A 22,440-nucleotide genomic window follows, 5' to 3' on the forward strand; every position below is an offset into this window, starting at 1 on the left:
GATATTCGTGAAAATCGGATATTTTATGGGAAAGATATTTAATATAAATCTAAAAATAATTTATAAATCAAGTATAATTTAATAATCGTAAAAAAGTTATGCAATAAAATACGACAGAACTCAAAAATACTAATAATAGAGTCATGATATCCTATAGGCATTTTAGCTGTCGTTTTTTTGTTAGCCAAGCCTGTGAATTCTTGAATTTTTCCATTAGTATATTACAAACCGCGATAAAGATTGAAAGTAACGGCATAGAAAATTACTTCCTAGCATTGTTTGTGGTATAAAAAGTTTCTTAGTCTCGGTTGTTGGTTAGAGGTATATCGGCAAACGCTTCGCAGAATCTGATTCAAGAGAGTATACGTTTAAGTTTAATTTTGAAAGAATTCAAGTTTAATTTGAAAATTCCACAATGTTGATTGGCGCTTTCGTTTTATTTATTATTATATCGAGGAAAATTGTCATCGCACATATTAATAATCTAAACGTTCATTAATATCGCATAATAATTTTTTGTTATTTGTCTTCAGAGGATAAAAAAATCTAATGCAAGAAAAACACGTGAAAATATAGTATTCACTGCAAATATCGTATAACTCAATGGAAAATTTAAATCTATTATAATATTATATCATCAGAAATCTATATAACTTAATATATCTATATTAATAAAGAATATATAATATTTTTTGAAGTTAATAAAATCTCTCGGCATCAAATAGCCCGCGCGTAGCGCGCGCATTGTGTTTCGTCCTAATATTAATAAAGACTTTGAGTTTATGTGACATAAACAGTAACGTCAATGTTTCCATCCGCGACAGCTCGCTTTTCTGAAATTAGCGTTCCCGCCTGACTTTACGTACGAAAGAACAACGAGAAACAACCGAAGTAGGGAGTTCGCGCATATATATAGTCACTTAATCGCGAGAAGAGAGACCACGCGTTATTCTCCGCGATATAGAACGGAGTGTTACGATCATTCCCCGTTCACAAGAAGGCCGGCTGACGGAGTGCACGGGTGTCTTTCTCCGTTTTTCTCTCTGTCGCTAAAGACCATCGGAAGTACGTCGTTCAGAACGTTTGTGTTTATAGTGTTGTGATTCTTCGCTCAAAGACACTCCGTCATGCCGACCAACGATTTTCGCGCAGGTAAGACATGTTCTCATTAGATTTTCTTTATTTGGCGATAAATTTCGAGGATAAGAGTTTTGTTAGAAATATTTTGCTTCATGATGATAGTTGAGAGACGTAATTAACGTCTCTCCAATTGCTGTTCATTTATATAATAAAATTTATATAATAGAAAACAAATTCGAGTATATATACATATATATACATCTTAATAGCGATTTTAACGAGCGATTAAATATTATAAGCAATTCAGAGTTAAGTATATATAATAAGACGGAAACTGTAAATAAAGCTCTGTGTGCCTTATTATGCGTCATTTCAAAATAAATCTTTGGATCGCGTGCGAATGTTCCTATGTATCACAATCATTCGTTTCGTGTCTCGTAATGGTCAATAGTACAGTGATAGTAACGTTATCGTTCTTGAATAAGTAACGCTGGACTATTGACCCTATAGTCCAAATACCGGAATAGTCTTCACCTTCAATCTCTGGTTTAGCGAAAAAAGTTAAAATAGAATTTAATTATTTTAAACTCAATCGTGATTATGTCGCAAAAAAAAACACAAGATTAATATAAAAGTATTTTTTTGGACTGCTCTTCTCTTTAAGATTTCTCGTTAATATTACTTGGATCTAATATATGAACATATTTCAAAATCTTTTACACATTTAAATTTATTCACTTGAACAATCACACGCGTAGATTGAATATGAACAATTTTGTCATTAACATAATGGATGTCCGCGCAGCATCGTATGCGCGATATATTAGATATAATTCATTTCGTAATATGATTCATGATAATATAATACGATAATCGTATATGTCACCGCAAAACAAAGACTCATTACGACAATTCTCTCCTCCACGCAATTAGGTATGCGACATTGACGGACATGCGTGACAGGTGTTGGCCGCTTTTAAATGAATCGAAAGGTCTTGTGCAAACACAGAAGCAAATTTTAATTTGAATAGTACTTATATTGCTATCGCACTTCCATCGGGTTATCATGCATATAATATGCGTTGAGAAACTATTTTTAAGTTTTGTTCATGGTCGTTTCTTACATAACGTATAAATTATATAATTTTATCTATTGATATACGCTAAATCTCTTATAATCTCGCGCAACAAGATTTATAAAAATTTTTTGCGATAAACTTGCGAAAACTTTTTTCCGAAATCGCTTCAACGATTTCTTCTTCATCCGTTTGGAGTGGAGTACTATTTTTATTGACAAACTATAAGAGATTTTGATTCATAACAGCACATAATGTTTACACGTCAGATGCACTTTTCTTATAATGTTTCAAGATATAATTTTTCACACTCTGCCTGCGCGCCTTACTGCGTGAAATATTTATAATGGAAAACGAAATACACGTTTGTATAATCCATGCGATAAAAAATATACTAACGTACGCGATAGAATTTTTATACGATTCAAACTGACTCGTGACTGCTTGTCAAAATGATTATCTAGATTTTTGTTGCAATCGATTCGGCATGGTCACGAAATCTTATCGTGCTATTAATTACTGAATGAATGTGAGAAAATTACAACGATGTTATTGACTTTACACATAAATCTATATTTCATTTAGTTTATTTTTTAACACAAAATAGAAAGCTAATAACTTATTAAAATTTACAAAGATATGACATGCGTAAAAAGATATTTGATACATTTTTTATTTCTATTTTATTAAATCTGTCTAATTTATTATCATGACACATATTAATGATATCGAAACGTATATATCAGAAGATTTCGTATTATCAGCGTTTATGAAGTAGCGCAAAAATTCGGCAGATAAAATAAAAATCATATTAAGTCATATCGTACGATAGATAAGATTTCCTGGCACGAGTAGAATTTTTTACCTATCTCATTTTGATAAATCTACTAAGGACTAAGATTCCGTCGACATTATAAATCACTATTTATACAGAGACTTTGTTTGCGTATTTGCCGAATATATTTCAACGGAAATACATACGAAAGATCATTCAGCAAGAATATTTATTCAATGATCGGCATGAGATTAGACTTTCGACTCGCCGCTACTGCTATTGGCCTTTATCATACTGGTGTGGAAATAAATCCGCTCGATATCGCGATACACAAGTTACGGAATTGCTCCGTGGTTATCTCAATTCTATTAAGTAAATGGTGATCGATAATATAATTAACAAGTGTCCATTAATTATATCTAGGCAGGAAAACGCCTAGATTCCTTCTGCGATATCTTCCGAAACGAGGTACATACGTCATTGTGTAAATTCACTTACTGATATTAATGCAAGTAAGATGAGAGTTGCATGAATGGTAATTGGGCCAGTTAATTATTAGCAAGAAAATCACTGAGAAAATCACTTGTTCGAGATGAGTTATTTCAGTCGTGAAAATAAAGGCTAGGCATTGCAACAAAACGTGTACAAGATTATGTAGAGCAGATTGAACGACAATATTATAATTCATAATATCAGTATGAGCTAGTTAGAAAATTCCTCTGCAAATTATTTTTATTTCCTCCATTGGAAACAAAAAAAAAAGAAAAACTTGCTTATCGCAGGAGGTTAAAAGATAACTCTTGCTCTAGCATTAGATTTCATAAATGTACGCGTCGTTACAACGCTTTATAACTAATCGTAAGATTTAAAACTTAGTCAGTGTTATTGCAATATTGCGAAACGGTGACGTCAATTCTTCAGCGTCAAATGCTTTGGTGTCGAATAACGAAAAAAAAAACGATAATAAAATATTATATGCTAATTAGATCAAACTTATATGGACATATAATTATGAATCTGTAGAGTGTCGATAGTGCGCATGTCGAGTTTAAAACATTTTATGTATTAAATTAAGTTTACTACAAATTACACCATTCTTGATATTAAAAAATCGTGTCTAGTCTTCTTTTTGAATGTGTCACCATAGAAAAAATAACATAGTGAACTTTCATGAAAGTATATCGTAAGTGAAAAGTAACAGTGATTATTGTTATTATTACTCGATCAGAATTATATAATATTTTGAGCTATATCATTTTCGAAGATAATGTATCTGAGCAACTCTGCGTATAAAGTTCACCAAAAAATCAAAGAAGAATGTCAGAGATGATAAAAAAACCAGCTCATTTAAATGGAACTTAATAAATAAATGAAAATCAATCCTCGCGAATTTGAGATAGACAAAAAAAATTATGTCAATTTATCGTCATAATGCATGTGCATACGATGCCATGGATCATTAGTCAATTTGCGTCAGCTAACGTTTGACTCACGCTCGCGCATTTATCGGTCTAACAGGCAGATTATACCAGCTAACTGCAGCGTAATCTCTTGACGGCGCTCCCGCAAAATTAACCGATTGCATGTAGATCGTAGATTAAAGCTTCGTTAGCGTGGACGCGGTTGTTCGTTGATTAGAGACGGCGATTAGAAGCGTAACAATGTCTCGCGACCAAAGAAGTTGCGGCTTCTTTTTGTGCGTCCCGTCGATGCATCCGTCCTCTTTAGACCAAGTTTCACGACGCCGATGCTAACGATCAACGATCAACTCGGAACTCGGAACACCTGGGATTTGATTTATTGATGTGCACGCAGCGGGTAAAGATTATCGCATAATTGTAATAATTCACTCCGACCGCGCCGACATTATATGCATCAGATGCATACTTAATTGCAGACTGCCATGTTACTTAAGGCAATAAAGGTGAATTGTTTAGATAAGCTATAATACCTGATCATTTAATTGTCTAATGATTACCGAGTGTTCAAAATTAAAAAATTATTGGCACTTTGTTCATTTTGATGTAAGAAAATATAAGAATTATAGATCTCTGAATAGGTTTTCTCGATAGCTTCTGTTTTGTATTCATGCAAGCACATCGCAAGAACTATCGAATCTATGTCGGTGATAAATTAAACACAGTGCGGGATAAAAAAATGCAATTGCGTCTCTGCTTTAAGCATGGAAAATCGAACTGTCAACGCCGATGGAGAGAACTTCGTGGAAATATATAATGGCCGAAGATTATTAGGCATGCACGAGTCGTAAACAATTAATCGTCGAACGTATCTGCACGATAGTTATATAGCTAGGTCGCATTGTATACATCTTATCACACGCGGGCGAAGAATACTTCGAGCGGAAATCTGGATAACGGTAATGGGCAATTTTAAATGCACAAAAAGCTGTTATTTATTTCCTGTAAAAATATATTTGTCTGCCCTTATCAAACGATATCTGTTCGCTACCAACGGATAAGTATTATCGACAGGTCCTGAAAGTGGAGGAGTTGTTAACTGTTGCATCTTTTTTTGTCTTGTACAACAATATCGGGGATAAAACTCAAATATCTTATTATTGACCTACATGACCAGTTGTGCAAAATATAATTGTGGATAAATCATAAAAGATTTAGCTTCAACTGAGACAAACGTTTTTATAAATCACAAGCAAATAATTTTTCGGCGTATATTTGAAATATTTCGTTTGCAATGCGATATACTGCTGGCTGAGCTTTTAATGAAAGGGTTATCAAAAGAAATTTTTTAAACATTTTTTTAGTAAATATTATTTTTGCTTCAAATACTTTATTTATGTCTATTAATATAACAGATTTGTTGGTTAATTATAATGTCTGTCTTAATCTGGTTAATGTCAATACAAATTTGATTCGTATATATATATTGGCTCGTTCATTATCCATTAAGTGTTTAACGAATCTGTCCATTAACGTATTTGTCATTCATGAAATTGTTGTTAATTACGACATTGGTAGATAACGCTCGATTAGTATATTACCTTTATCGTGTGTAAGAATACTCTGACCGAAAAGTGTGCTCTCCGAATAAAACCACTTAGAATTTTACATATTATAGTAAATAATTATAATTCAAAAATTATATTTTTTCAAAATATCAAGAATTATTATATTTTTCAAAACAGCAAAAAGGAATACGATTTGTATATACATTTATCTAATTGACGATAAGAAATTGTGTTAAAAAAATTTCAAGATTATTATTGTAACTCAAAATGCCTTTTCAGGATATATTTGTTAAAGATTTTGTATAAATAGATTAACTAATTATTTGTATAAAAATAACTGACCAATTAAATTTTGTATTATCAGATAAAATTAGGTGTACAAATTAATTCGGTGAACCTTTACATTGAATTAATTATGATTCTGTTTTAAATTCAAATTTCTTCCCGTCGTTTTGAGACTTTAAAGTGCCAATCTTAGCATAAAAAAATACTATACATCTTGGCAAAGCAGATGACAAAACCTCATAAAAAGGAATAACAGGATTAAACACAATGACGTCTGACAAGCAACATTTGAGACACTGCATTTTTTCACATTTTAATTAAAAAGGAATGCTGCTGAAGCTGCGGAAATGATTTGTTCTGTTCTGGGTAAAGGTGCTGTAATCTATAAAACGTAGTATCAAAGTTTTCAGAACTATTCTGCAGCATGACAACACTCGGTCGCTCGAAAAGGGGGACAAAGGACGTTATTTGCTCCTTGGGCTGGAAAGTTTCCCCTCATGTGGCATATTCACGGGACCTAGTCCCGTCGGATTACCACTTGTTCCAGTCGCTCCAACATCACCTGGCTGATACGCACTTCAAAACAGTGGAAGAGATCCGAAAAAGCATTGACGACTTTATCGACTTTATCGACAAAGTTATCATCTTTTGTTCGAGAAAGGATTCGTCAGTTAATGAAAAAAAAAAAAAGATAAAACAAAATCATAAACACAAAATAATGGCAAATATTTCGAGGATAAAATATATTTAATTTTTCTGTAAATATAAACGTGTAATTTCTTTAAAAAGGCACCAAATTAATTTGCACACCTAATAATATATTATAGCACTTATATTTATCTTTCAGACATTTTTAAATTATTTATTTCAAAGTTTCTTCAGTTACACACACACACACACTTATCTAATTGTATACAATTAGAAAATGCGCTGATAAATAATTGTGCTCACTTAACACCAATAATCGCTCGATAAAAATCGGTTATTAACATCGGCGTTTGCAAAGAAATTGCGATAATGTACATTCTTCTTAACAAATTGACTATAGGAAGGTAAATGCAAAGAAATAAGAAGATCAATATTGAAAAACTAAAATGCAAGTACATTACGGCGTCTAATTGTGGATATGTGATGTTGAGTACAATGTTAAGCACAATATATCATCAAGACAAGGTTTACCATAAATTATAGCAATGCGTCGACGTAAATTATGCGAGCGCACTCGCAATTTTTTATCGTGTCACGTATGTACTCTGCGATAAAAAAAGTAGGTTTCTCTGTCTTGAAAAAGGAGATAGACAAGAGATTGTCTCTTGTACTTTTATTGACATTTCTTATGCACTACCTTTTTTAGATTATCTGGCAAAAATCTTTCTAAAGACGTATAATAATATGAACTTTTAGGAAAATCGATTTTATGCGTGTTTTAAAGTCAGAATAATAGAATAGAAAACTGATAGGAAAACTGAAGAGAGTTGAGTGCAAAAGCGGTGTATTTATGAATCCTGCTTTAAATATGACTCATATTTAAAGCAGGCCAATTATAGATTTGCAATCTTTAAAACTGCGGAAAGTAAAGCGTATATACATTTCTTAAAACATTCCTTTAATACTAAACAATCAAAGTAAGTTCCTGAATAAGTCCAGCGGTATTTAAAGCGAATTTAATGACGTGTAATTCGACGTATAATCAGCAGACTTAATTACCTCTCATTTCCGTTCGGTGCAAAGCGACGTTTATATCAATGACTCTTTTACGCGACGCGACGGGTTGCGAGTACCCGAGATGTTGAGATCTCGATAACGAGTGAACGGATCAAGTTCTAAGTAGGCTTGATCGATAGCTTGGGGTCCAATTAGGGGGGGGTTTCTCTCATAATATTCCGCTACGTGCCTTACGAGCGGAGATATTGCGACGCAAAGTCCAAATGTGAAAATTTATTTTTAAGATACTCCTCCTCCTCCTCCTAACGCCGCGATCTATCAGAGAAACGTCACTTTCACTTTTTCGACGCTGGCGGCGCAGGTATCGCCAGTTTCGATATCGCGCGCGTATTTCGAAATTAGGTCGATAGACTTATCGGTCAGGAGGAAGATTTCTATATTTAGGTAAAAATTAGGTATATATATAATAAATATTGAGTCAACGGAAAAGAAGGTTCTCTATGCTTGGCAGAAAATGCCGCTAGGGAATTTTTAAGTCGATTCTTATGAATCAAGCTTGAATTTGATGTCTATGTATCCCAGGTTGCCGATGACGAGGTCCAGATAGTGCGCTTTATAGTTTTCGGTGTCCAGGTGTAATAATACGTTGAATTCGATGTTTACGTGTCCCAGGTTGCCGATGACGAGGTCCACATAGTGCGCTCCGTAGTTTTCGGTGTCTACGTGTATTAATACCTTGAATTCGATGTCCACGTGTCCCAGGTTGCCGATGACGAGGTCCACATAGTGCGCTCCGTAGTTTTTGGTGTCTACGTGTATTAATATCTTAAATTCGATGTCCACGTGTCCCAGGTTGCCGATGACGGGATCCAGATAATGCGCTTCATAGATTTCGGTGTCCAGGTGTAATAATACGTTGAATTCGATGTCTACGTGTCCCAGGTTGCCGATGACGAGGTCCACATAGTGCGCTCCGTAGTTTTTGGTGTCTACGTGTATTAATATCTTGAATTCGATGTCCACGTGTCCCAGGTTGCCGATGACGGGATCCAGATAATGCGCTTCATAGTTTTCGGTGTCCAGGTATAATCGTACGTTGAATGCGATGTCTAGGTGTCCCAGGTTGCAGATGACAAGGTCCACATAGTGCGCTCCGTAGTTTTCGGTGTCTACGTGTATTAATACCTTGAATTCGATGTTCACGTGTCCCAGGTTGCCGATGACGGGATCCAGATAGTGCGCTTCATAGTTTTCGGTGTCCAGGTGTAATCGTACGTTGAATGCGATGTCTAGATGTCCCAGGTTGCCGATGACAAGGTCCACATAGTGCGCTCCGTAGTTTTCGGTGTCTACGTGTATTAATACTTTGAATTCGATGTCCACGTGTCCCAGGTTGCCGATGACGAGGTCCACATAGTGCGCTTCGTAGTTTTCGGTGTCCAGGTGTAATAATACGTTGAATGCGATGTCTACGTGTCCCAGGTTGCCGATGACGAGGTCCACATAGTGCGCTCCGTAGTTTTCGGTGTCTACGTGTATTAATACCTTGAATTCGATGTTCACGTGTCCCAGGTTGCCGATGACGGGATCCAGATAGTGCGCTTCATAGTTTTCGGTGTCCAGGTGTAAACGTACGTTGAATTCGATGTCTAGGTGTCCCAGGTTGCCGATGACGAGGTCCACATAGTGCGCTCCGTAGTTTTCGGTGTCTACGTGTATTAATACCTTGAATTTGATGTCCACGTGTCCCAGGTTGCCGATGACGAGGTCCACATAGTGCGCTCCGTAGTTTTTGGTGTCTACGTGTATTAATATCTTAAATTCGATGTCCACGTGTCCCAGGTTGCCGATGACGGGATCCAGATAATGCGCTTCATAGATTTCGGTGTCCAGGTGTAATAATACGTTGAATTCGATGTCTACGTGTCCCAGGTTGCCGATGACGAGGTCCACATAGTGCGCTCCGTAGTTTTTGGTGTCTACGTGTATTAATATCTTGAATTCGATGTCCACGTGTCCCAGGTTGCCGATGACGGGATCCAGATAATGCGCTTCATAGTTTTCGGTGTCCAGGTATAATCGTACGTTGAATGCGATGTCTAGGTGTCCCAGGTTGCAGATGACAAGGTCCACATAGTGCGCTCCGTAGTTTTCGGTGTCTACGTGTATTAATACCTTGAATTCGATGTTCACGTGTCCCAGGTTGCCGATGACGGGATCCAGATAGTGCGCTTCATAGTTTTCGGTGTCCAGGTGTAATCGTACGTTGAATGCGATGTCTAGATGTCCCAGGTTGCCGATGACAAGGTCCACATAGTGCGCTCCGTAGTTTTCGGTGTCTACGTGTATTAATACTTTGAATTCGATGTCCACGTGTCCCAGGTTGCCGATGACGAGGTCCACATAGTGCGCTTCGTAGTTTTCGGTGTCCAGGTGTAATAATACGTTGAATGCGATGTCTACGTGTCCCAGGTTGCCGATGACGAGGTCCACATAGTGCGCTCCGTAGTTTTCGGTGTCTACGTGTATTAATACCTTGAATTCGATGTTCACGTGTCCCAGGTTGCCGATGACGGGATCCAGATAGTGCGCTTCATAGTTTTCGGTGTCCAGGTGTAATCGTACGTTGAATTCGATGTCTAGGTGTCCCAGGTTGCCGATGACGAGGTCCACATAGTGCGCTCCGTAGTTTTCGGTGTCTACGTGTATTAATACTTTGAATTCGATGTCCACGTGTCCCAGGTTGCCGATGACGAGGTCCACATAGTGCGCTTCGTAGTTTTCGGTGTCCAGGTGTAATAATACGTTGAATTCGATGTCTACGTGTCCCAGGTTGCCGATGACGAGGTCCACACAGTGCGCTCCGTAGTTTTCGGTGTCTACGTGTATTAATACCTTGAAATTGATGTTCACGTATCCCAGGTTGCCGATGACAAGATCCAGATAATGCGCTTCATAGTTTTCAGTGTCCAGGTGTAATCGTACGTTGAATTCGATGTCTAGGTGTCCCAGGTTGCCGATGACAAGGTCCACATAGTGCGCTCCGTAGTTTTCGGTGTCCACGTATCCCAGGTTGCCGATGACGAGGTCCAGATATCGCGCTCCGTAGTTTTCGGTGTCTAGGTGTAATAATACCTCGAATTTGATGTTCACGTGTCCCAGGGTTGCCGATGACGAGATCCAGATAGTGCGCTTCATAGTTTTCGGTGTCCAGGTGTAATTGTACGTTGAATTTGATGTCTAGGTGTCCCAGGTTGCCGATGACAAGGTCCACATAGTGCGCTCCGTAGTTTTCGGTGTCTACGTGTATTAATATTTTGAATTCGATGTCCACGTATCCCAGGTTGCCGATGACGGGATCCAGATAGTGCGCTTCATAGTTTCCGGTGTCCAGGTGTAATCGTACGTTGAATTTGATGTCTAAGTGTCCCAGGTTGCCGATGACAAGGTCCACATATTGCGCTCCGTAGTTTTCGGTGTCTACGTGTATTAATACCTTGAAATTGATGTTTAGGTGTCCCAGGTTGCTGATGACGAGGTCCACATAGTGCGCTTCATAGTTTTTGGTGTCTAGTCGTTTCTTCTCTCTCTAATCCAGTAAGTCAAAAAAGAAGAAACGAGCGAAAACGAGCGACTGCTCACGATTGCTAGGCTAGCAAAGTATCGGCTGAACGCACCCAATGTAGGACACGTAGATATCGAATTCGAGGTATTAATACATGTAGACACCGAAAACTACGAAGCGCACTATGTGGACCTCGTCATCGGCAACTTGGAACACGTGGCCATCAAATTCAAGGTATTAATACACCTGGACACCAAAAACTATAGAGCGCGTTATGTGGACTTCGTCATCGGCAACCTGGGACACCTAAACATTGAATTCAAGCTTGATTATAAAAATCGACTTAAAATTTCCCTAGCGGCAGAATTAAAATTATGTCATGACATAATAAAAATCGCTGAATTAAAATTATGTCTAGACATAATAAAAATTGGACAAAAATTATGTTTAGACATAATAAAAATTGGATGAATTAAAATTATGTCTGACGTAAAAATAATATGTGGACTTTGTCATCGGCAACCTGGGACATCTAGACATCGCATTCAACGTACGATTACACCTGGACACCGAAAACTATGAAGCGCACTATCTGGATCCCGTCATCGGCAACCTGGGACACGTGAACATCGAATTCAAGGTATTAATACACGTAGACACCGAAAACTACGGAGCGCACTATGTGGACCTTGTCATCTGCAACCTGGGACACCTAGACATCGCATTCAACGTACGATTATACCTGGACACCGAAAACTATGAAGCGCATTATCTGGATCCCGTCATCGGCAACCTGGGACACGTGGACATCGAATTCAAGATATTAATACACGTAGACACCAAAAACTACGGAGCGCACTATGTGGACCTCGTCATCGGCAACCTGGGACACGTAGACATCGAATTCAACGTATTATTACACCTGGACACCGAAATCTATGAAGCGCATTATCTGGATCCCGTCATCGGCAACCTGGGACACGTGGACATCGAATTTAAGATATTAATACACGTAGACACCAAAAACTACGGAGCGCACTATGTGGACCTCGTCATCGGCAACCTGGGACACGTGGACATCAAATTCAAGGTATTAATACACGTAGACACCGAAAACTACGGAGCGCACTATGTGGACCTCGTCATCGGCAACCTGGGACACCTAGACATCGAATTCAACGTACGTTTACACCTGGACACCGAAAACTATGAAGCGCACTATCTGGATCCCGTCATCGGCAACCTGGGACACGTGAACATCGAATTCAAGGTATTAATACACGTAGACACCGAAAACTACGGAGCGCACTATGTGGACCTCGTCATCGGCAACCTGGGACACGTAGACATCGCATTCAACGTATTATTACACCTGGACACCGAAAACTACGAAGCGCACTATGTGGACCTCGTCATCGGCAACCTGGGACACGTGGACATCGAATTCAAAGTATTAATACACGTAGACACCAAAAACTACGGAGCGCACTATGTGGACCTTGTCATCGGCAACCTGGGACATCTAGACATCGCATTCAACGTACGATTACACCTGGACACCGAAAACTATGAAGCGCACTATCTGGATCCCGTCATCGGCAACCTGGGACACGTGAACATCGAATTCAAGGTATTAATACACGTAGACACCGAAAACTACGGAGCGCACTATGTGGACCTTGTCATCTGCAACCTGGGACACCTAGACATCGCATTCAACGTACGATTATACCTGGACACCGAAAACTATGAAGCGCATTATCTGGATCCCGTCATCGGCAACCTGGGACACGTGGACATCGAATTCAAGATATTAATACACGTAGACACCAAAAACTACGGAGCGCACTATGTGGACCTCGTCATCGGCAACCTGGGACACGTAGACATCGAATTCAACGTATTATTACACCTGGACACCGAAATCTATGAAGCGCATTATCTGGATCCCGTCATCGGCAACCTGGGACACGTGGACATCGAATTTAAGATATTAATACACGTAGACACCAAAAACTACGGAGCGCACTATGTGGACCTCGTCATCGGCAACCTGGGACACGTGGACATCGAATTCAAGGTATTAATACACGTAGACACCGAAAACTACGGAGCGCACTATGTGGACCTCGTCATCGGCAACCTGGGACACGTAAACATCGAATTCAACGTATTATTACACCTGGACACCGAAAACTATAAAGCGCACTATCTGGACCTCGTCATCGGCAACCTGGGATACATAGACATCAAATTCAAGCTTGATTCATAAGAATCGACTTAAAAATTCCCTAGCGGCATTTTCTGCCAAGCATAGAGAACCTTCTTTTCCGTTGACTCAATATTTATTATATATATACCTAATTTTTACCTAAATATAGAAATCTTCCTCCTGACCGATAAGTCTATCGACCTAATTTCGAAATACGCGCGCGATATCGAAACTGGCGATACCTGCGCCGCCAGCGTCGAAAAAGTGAAAGTGACGTTTCTCTGATAGATCGCGGCGTTAGGAGGAGGAGGAGGAGTATCTTAAAAATAAATTTTCACATTTGGACTTTGCGTCGCAATATCTCCGCTCGTAAGGCACGTAGCGGAATATTATGAGAGAAACCCCCCCCTAATTGGACCCCAAGCTATCGATCAAGCCTACTTAGAACTTGATCCGTTCACTCGTTATCGAGATCTCAACATCTCGGGTACTCGCAACCCGTCGCGTCGCGTAAAAGAGTCACGGTCGGTCTCGCTCCGCGTGTACTTGGCGCGAGACACTACCGTGTCTCTTGATGTAAAATGAGCAGCTCTATTCCTCGACTGACAATCGAGGCAACATATCGACGTGCATCAATGCCGTGTATGTACATCGACCTTGTTCGAGCGGCGATACCAAGACGACGGTATCTGCGTGAAAGTTGTTATACCGTCAGTAGTAGTCGCGAGTTGTACATGATCGCGCGTCGACACGGTGTGGAAAATGTGGCGGAATCGTCGTAAGACGAGAGGCAAGTGATGCAATTGCGTTAAGAAATGTTTAATTTTATCGTGCGATCGCACTATAAATAAGTCATAGTGATGACAACTGTCGAGATAATTAAGATATTCGTTGTAAAAGGCGGTTTATAAATAGCAGCAATTTCACTGCAAATCCAAGTGTGTCATTTTTACACATTTAAATGTGTAAACCGTGTAGTCACTTTTTACGCATTTGTACGCGTGATTTTTTTTTGAAAAGTGTGTAAAAACAACACGCGTACAAATGCGTGAAAAGTGACTACACGATTTTACACACAAATGTGTAAAAATTACACACTTGGATTTGCAGTGTTGGAAAGGACACGTGTAACCATATGCAATGACTGTACTGTTTCTTAAAGAAAAATTTTAAATAATTTTAAATACATAATCCGAAAAGAACAGTTTCCTGAGAAGTCAGTCAAAGTCAAGTGCTAAACAATGAATGGTGAAAATCGAAATTGTATTAAATATAACGATATTATTTAATTCCTCGAGTGAAATTCACTATTTAAATTTCCATATTTAATTTTGCGATTGAATTAAAGAAAAGGTACGTTACATAGTTGTTTTTTTTATAACAAAAAATGTTTTTAGGACTACAAAAATGGGTGCAAGGAAAAAGCACCGTGAAGACTACTCTCATCGCCGGATTGGCGGAGCTGCTCGGTACAGCCATTCTAGTATTTCTGGGATGTATGGGTTGCATTGCTGGTCTTGGCGTCGTGCCTCCTCACTTACAGATAACGCTAACATTTGGCTTAGCGGTTATGGTTGTGATTCAGGTCAGTAGGTAATCTTCCACTACCTATATACGACGATCATTCCCTACTGTTGTTTCGTCTTTACCTGCATTTTAAATTTGTAGCACAATCAATTATAGTATGACATAAGTATAAATTGATAATACAATAATTGTGCTACAAATTTTACTATAATACTATAATTACATTAAAATACTATTTATTATATTGCATCATTATCACGTTATACATTATACCCACTGTAATAAGATTGCATATCTATTACGTTATATTATACTATACAACATACAGTCATTCAGGTGGAAAACGAGAAGCTTCAAGCTCTTGATATCAAATAAACAACAATAGCTATTTTAACAATTACGTATGGCAACGTCATCCAGCACGATTTCCGTGATTAAATAATGCAGACGGCGCGGATTCATTTAAAACGGTATAATATTTCGACATCTATATATTCTATATATACCGAGAGAGAGAGAAATATTGTAGATCTCTATTTATTTCTATCCACGATAATTGGAAAATGATGATTGACACGCGGTATATTTTTCCATCGAAAATTAATCTCGCTTATATTTCTAATTGAAACTATAGTCGATTTATTTAAGGTGTTTATTACGTATCATGGAATGTAATATTGCCCGCCAAAGATGCGTTTTTTTTTACTACTGCAATGTACATTTACATATCGCCTTTCGCTTGCGCTCGGAAATAAGGTTACAGCAAAACGTGGCGAACCTATGCGAATCGCGAGGGAATGCGCGAGTTTTTCCGATGTCCGGATAAGTCAGCTTTCATTCATCTCGTAATTTTATATTTGCGTCACAATTCGAATTTTATTGGCGCATCTTACTAAAGCACAATGTTAGAGTTAACGCACCGATGATTAAAAAATTTTCTCTGATTCTGTGTTTTCAGTGCATCGCCCACATCAGTCAAGCTCACATTAACCCAGCCGTCACTGTTGGATCTATCATTCTGGGGAAAAAAACCATTCCCGAAGCTTTAGTTTACTTTGTGTCGCAGATGATAGGTGCCATTCTGGGTTACGGTATGCTGAAGGTCGGTAATAAGAAAATCCAATTATTCTTTCGCTGAATTAATTACATATGGAGATAAAAAGATATATGTATATTGATTCTTGCATAATTGTCGTAAGCATTTACAATTGAATAAAATCGTGATTTAGCAGAGAAATAGACAGTTCGTTCAAAAATTAACAAATATGGATAATCCGATATTTTTAATGGAAATTATGAATAGCCGATCAATTATTAATGATATCCGGCTATCATTGATTGGACATTATTCTAATCTTGATCGGCTTTTCATAATTCCGACTAAAAATATCGGATTATCCATTTGTTAATTTTTGAACGAACTGTCAATTTCTCTGAGTATACGCAAGAATTCTCAACGTGTCAATTCTTAACATTTCTCGCTTCTGACGTCACATCTCATGAGATGTCGGGAAAGAGCCCAGGAGCCTTAAAGCATTTGTTGCGAGATAACTGTGCGATCAAAGTTGTCACGTTTAAATATAGAAATCTATATAAAGATATAATCTATATAAAGATTTTCTGGTCATATATTGACAAAATGTGGTAACTGGTAACCTTTAGCATCAGTTTACTGTATCCGTGTCGTAATTTAAGCTAAATATCGACGAAACGACACGCATGGAATGTGGATTTTATTAAAATGTCTATAATTAGCATTTTGTTCGGTAACATCATCCCAATGAAAGGAAAATGATTATTTTGAGCAAGACAGATATGCTGGCGACGGGTTATGGGGTTATTGAGATAAATCATCAGGAATAATCTCGATTTAGCTTGCATCAATACTTATAACGAAACGCGGGTCAATACCTATATTTAATCAGTATACGTATCGATTAATAATGAACGTTCTCGTGTAATCAGGGAAAACCTTACTGTCGACGCGACAGTCTAAGATAAAACAAGCAAAAAGTGAAAAACAGAATTGCCCATTACTCCTATTATATTATTGAATAATGTGTTCTCTGAATTCAATGATCGCGAAAAATATAAATTTATTATAGAAATAATGTTGCAGAATATAAATTACGATTCCGATAGCAGACAAATGCAAAAGTGTTACACGCTAAAGCAAAAGGATATTGCGTAAATAGTACTTCCTATATATTTCATACTTCAAAGTCCTCTTTTTTTCATTATTGTTTTCGTAACAGCCATCTCCAATCGCAATTTATAATATAATTTTATAAAACATACAACAAATAAAAATAAATAAATCACAATATATTTGAAATTTCCGTTGAAATATTTGCTTTTATAAATGAACGTTTTTAATTCATTGTCAATTTATTTTTATAAATAACAAAATAATATAATGCTTTCTTTATACGTTTCCAATACGATAATGCGGATAAAAGCCAATGTTCATCATTGTACATACACAGCGTTTGCTTTACTTATTGTGTATAATAAAATCCCATTTTGCTAATGAAATCCGTTTTTATTATATAATATGCGCGAAATATGTTTAAGAGAAAACGTGACAATTTTAATTTCGTTTACGAAAAAAGTGTTATCAAATGTAATAATCGTCTCTATTATTTTAATACAGGTGGTGACGCCGAAGGATCGTTTGACGGCCGGGACGGTCGATCAGGCTGATATGTTTTGCGTGAACGATCTGCACGTCGATCTGTCCGCGATTCAGGGCTTGGTTATCGAGGGCCTCGCGACCGCCGTTCTGATGCTGGTGGTGTGTTCCGTCTGGGATCCGAGAAATGAGAAGAATTCGGACTCGGTGCCGATTAAGTTCGGTCTTACAGTGGCCGTGATGGGGACTGCGGTCGGGCCCTACACCGGTTGCAGCATGAATCCCGCAAGGTCGTTCGCGCCAGCATTATGGAACAACCAGTGGACGCATCACTGGATCTACTGGTTTGGCCCAATCGGCGGCGCCATGATTTCCTCGTTCATGTACAGAACTATTTTCGGTGTTTCCGACGAGGTCGAGGAAGAGGAACCCATACCCGAAGCTGTCGCGCTTAACAGCGTGGAAATCCACAAAACGGAGGTGAGACGAACGACGAACGATTAATAACCGATTTTTCATCGATTTTTATAACTACAAGACATTTGAATCGTGCAGCTAGCAGTTAATAAGCAAAAAAGCGAGAGGTGTAATATTTAAATTTATATAATTAACTTTCCTCTAGAATTCTCGAAGAAAGACCTTTGCATACGAAAGGAACATTTGAATATTATTTTAAAATATACAATGCATTATTTATTAATTTAGATATTATAGAGAAATATTTAACTTAAAATATGAAACTTCAACGTTCGTTTGCTTATCTTCAATTAGTTTTTCCCATTATACTTCTCGAATATAATTGAAGTAACATGAAATAATCGATATAGAACCCCCGTTTTATATGCCCTAAACTAAGATACAAAACGTACGCGAATCTCGCACGTAACCGGAACCATGTCCCGTTTCAGCGATAATTCTTGTTAACGACGTTTCGGCGAAATTAACGGCCATTTTCGTGCGACTAAATGACCCCTTAAAATACGGGAGAATAAACGAGGCTCACGGTGGCTTTAATATCATGTAAACGCCATGCCCACCATGCATCAAGACTTTTCGCATGATGCGGATTATCTTGTAAGGGCCGGCCATAAAGGTCGACGATAAATCGCTATGGTGGGCAAGGAAGTTCAGTAAAACTGGTTTTACGGGACGTTATATACCGAAGAGCTGGATTTAACTTCGTCGGTTTACCCCGATCGTCGATGCGCGAGCTCTAAAGTGAATAAGGAAAGAAGCCGTGAGTCCCCAACGATATTGTATCTTATATTCTTACGTATTCTTCTTATTTCACCGTGATCGAGAACCGCGATTTTATCTGCGCTCGGCGCAGCGCTTTTGAAAGCCCTTTGAACAAAGACGACCCGCTTCGGGGTGTAAAATTAAGCGCTTTGAGCGTAATAACGAGCGTAGGGCGAGAATATTAAGACGATCCTTAAGACCGCACGTAATTCTACGTAATAAAGTCTCTTATTCCTTCGCACCGTCGTCGTCCAAGGTTTTACATCCGTTACTAAGAAACGGATGTATACGGTGAAATGTTCTTTTGATTCTTAAACATATACATATAAACACGTACTTTCCAATCTCGGAGAAAATTAATTTTATATGCAACCTCGTTCCAACTGACATAGCTAGAAAATGCTTTAATTTTAATTAGAAGCGAAAAGAGCTCTTTCCGCATTCATTTTAATTAAAGCAACGGTGAATATTATTATGCTCGGTGAATATTATTTGCGAAGCCGCTATTTATTAACCGCAGCATAGCGCGCCAGTCAATATCCGTTATTCAGCCAATCTCGTGATTATTAGCGATCCTCAAACATCCTCATTTTCCCGTGATATCATGCCGCTGAATATTTCCGCGATTCGATTTGCGGCTTTCGGCTCGATCACGACCGCGTTCCGAAATGACGCCCCGAAAATTATACCTGACATTCCTCTGGCGTTCACCTTTCAGCAGTCCTAACTTGATGGCGAGAGACCGAAACGACCGAAAGTGATGAGCGGTAAGAAGCTGAAACTCGGTGGACGCTTTCTCGACGCGAGGAAAACCATCCGGATTTTCGGGGTATATAGGTAAGATATGTATAGGTGCTTTAGAATGCACCGGGCGATTCAATGACGGGTCCAGATGACCAGGATCGCGGGAAGCTTCAAAAGCTCAACCAGGATATATACTCACAATCCCCGAGATACACGAGATAGACAATCGTCTCGATTCGACTCGTCGCGAATGGCGTTGGTCGTCAACGTGAACTGACACAGCAGTCATCACACGCGTACACCTCATACAACCGCAAGTCACGCCGTTTCTCAGTGAGTTGACTGATGAGTTAACTGTAGAAACGCGCACATCGTTATAAGTCGTTACCTTCGACACGATCCGGTTTAAGCTTAAATGGATAAAAAAAAATTTGGATGCAATGCAATCAGGTTAATACACCTCCAATTTTATCGAATCTAATCAAGTCCAAAATGTGATGTCTGCCTATTTATTTAGGAATATAGACGATAAGAGACTCTTGTATGATGTGTGAAAGCATCTTGACACAGTGCCATGCCCTTGTAATCGCGATCTTAATATGAAAAATAAAATTAATTCCGAGTGAGCCATTATTTTGCCACTTTCTCTCTGTAATATAGTGTACATTCGTTTGTTATAAATGTCTCAATCATCAAAAGAGTTTATTGCGTGTGTGCGCAGTGCATATACATATATATTTACTTTCTCTCGTTATATCCACTGTCATACTTTGATCTACTTTACATATATGCATTAGTGATAAGTTGATAAGTTACACATCTGCGATCTGGTGAGAATAAACATGGCCAATAAATAAATTTAAAAAATGTACCTAGTCATGTATGCGTGCGTGTTAATATCTTAACTTTTATTATATACTCAATTTGACAACGAATAAAATTATCTAACGATACAAAACTAACCTGTGTCATATTTTCGTTCTTTTTTACTCGTATACACCTCCCATATTGTTTAACATATAGTTATACGTAATCTATTTATACGTAGCAATATTTGTATGCGATATCGCTTGACGAATCGTTTCCACGTTATTCGCTCAATTAAGCAGAGCAGACTATTTTGTACTCGCGTTTGTTAGAGTCGTCTGGTTCGCCGGAAGCGGAAATGTCGATCCCCAGTAGTCGGCGAACGGGCCGACCGATGACTTTTTACGAACCAATTTTTGTTACATAGATATACATATATACATTCGTTATTTCTATAGTTACGCGTATGTACTCGCCCGAAGCTATTGCTATATAGCTGCATGGGAAAAGCGTTTCGTCCGTCGGAGAAAAGAATTCTTTCCTGTTGATACGGTGGCTTTCGACGGAAACGATAGTTTTCGAGCGTCAACAATTCACCATTTATGTACTTTATCAAGAGACGCACATCAAATATACGTGTAAGTACAACAGAATCTCATTAATTATTTGCCCGCCCATTATACGTATACTATCTTATTCTTATTTCTTGTAGATCTTGGCGACGAATGACCTACTTGCACAATTGCAAAAAAGAGAACAATTTAACCGACTGTCATGGGAGAATTGAAATGTGGCATTTAATTTTTAAAGTTTGAATTTCTTTTAACTACAAACTTTAAAAGCTAACCTTTTAATTTATTCGATGGATTTGTTGAAAATAATATTTCTTATGATAAATATTTGATAACTGCTTGTGAAAAAAATATAACATTTCTGGAATAGATATCATAATGAAACTGCTATGTGCTTCTTATGGAAAATAATGTTAGTGCTTCTTCAATTTTACAGTTTTATATAATTTTTTTTAGTTTTATTTATAACAGAACAGATTTTGTGTCAACATAAACGTACAATTTTATTTCGTATTCTATATATTGTTATAATATATTAAGAAAAGAATGCTATAATAATCTTCGTGGCATGCGCATTTTGATGAAGTTTTACGCTCGTGCAATAAATAAAAGCGAGTAAATAAAAATAACAACTTTGATTGAAAAGGATTGAACGAGTGTCATTGAAAAAATATGACGTGCGTAAAAAGTGTAACTTTTTGATTTTTCTCTTCGCCGCAGGCCGTCTGCACCGACAGAATTTTGCAACTTGTTTTCGGGACCTATACGCTGCCTGCCTAATACGATCGCATCGGGATACAAACACTTTATCAATTTATCCGGAACGACGGAAAAATATGACAAAGACCATCAGCGGCGCGGTGTCATCCCCGTGTGCGCTTTAATCGTTACGCGTTAATCGGCCATCGATTGCAGAACCATTTGTACGGGCGAAATATTTTGTGTAGTATCATTCGTAGTACCGTTTAAATTATAGTCGCCTAACAAATCACGTGTAATTGTCTCTGAGTACGTATATACGTGATCATTAATACCGGAGGGCTTTGACTATGATATATTGCAACGTGTGCGCTGTGGAAATGGGAACCAACAATGGGGGAATATTCACAGTACTTTTGTTCGTCCCGCAGTAATATATTACACCGTCTGTTTTTATTACAATAAGCCATTATCAGCCGTGTAATTTCATGTACCTTAATAGGCGAGTAAAAACAGCTCTCTAAATATTATGAAGCGATGTATGTGTGCGCAAGCGCGTTACATACTATTCATCAC

General features: G+C 38.0%; 1 protein-coding gene across 2 annotated transcripts; it reads left to right on the forward strand.

Annotated features, from left to right (window-relative positions):
* Positions 1-936: 936 nt before the first annotated feature.
* Positions 937-20,748, forward strand: LOC143904993 (aquaporin-like). Of its 2 annotated transcripts, none has more exons than XM_077420072.1 (5): positions 937-1,152; positions 15,042-15,229; positions 16,130-16,273; positions 17,825-18,283; positions 19,764-20,748. In XM_077420072.1, the coding sequence occupies exons 1-5, from the start codon at positions 1,128-1,130 to the stop codon at positions 19,767-19,769; spliced, it is 822 nt and encodes a 273-aa protein (XP_077276198.1). In that variant the 5' UTR covers positions 937-1,127; the 3' UTR covers positions 19,770-20,748. The 2 variants fall into 2 exon arrangements, with proteins under 2 accessions (XP_077276198.1, XP_077276189.1); XM_077420063.1 differs by having other exon boundaries at positions 939-1,152; positions 19,761-20,748.
* The last annotated feature ends 1,692 nt before the right edge of the window (positions 20,749-22,440 follow it).

Source organism: Temnothorax americanus, unplaced genomic scaffold (genome assembly GCF_048541705.1).
Source record: "Temnothorax americanus isolate GAGA-0224 unplaced genomic scaffold, ASM4854170v1 Scaffold11, whole genome shotgun sequence".
NCBI lineage: Eukaryota > Metazoa > Arthropoda > Insecta > Hymenoptera > Formicidae > Temnothorax > Temnothorax americanus.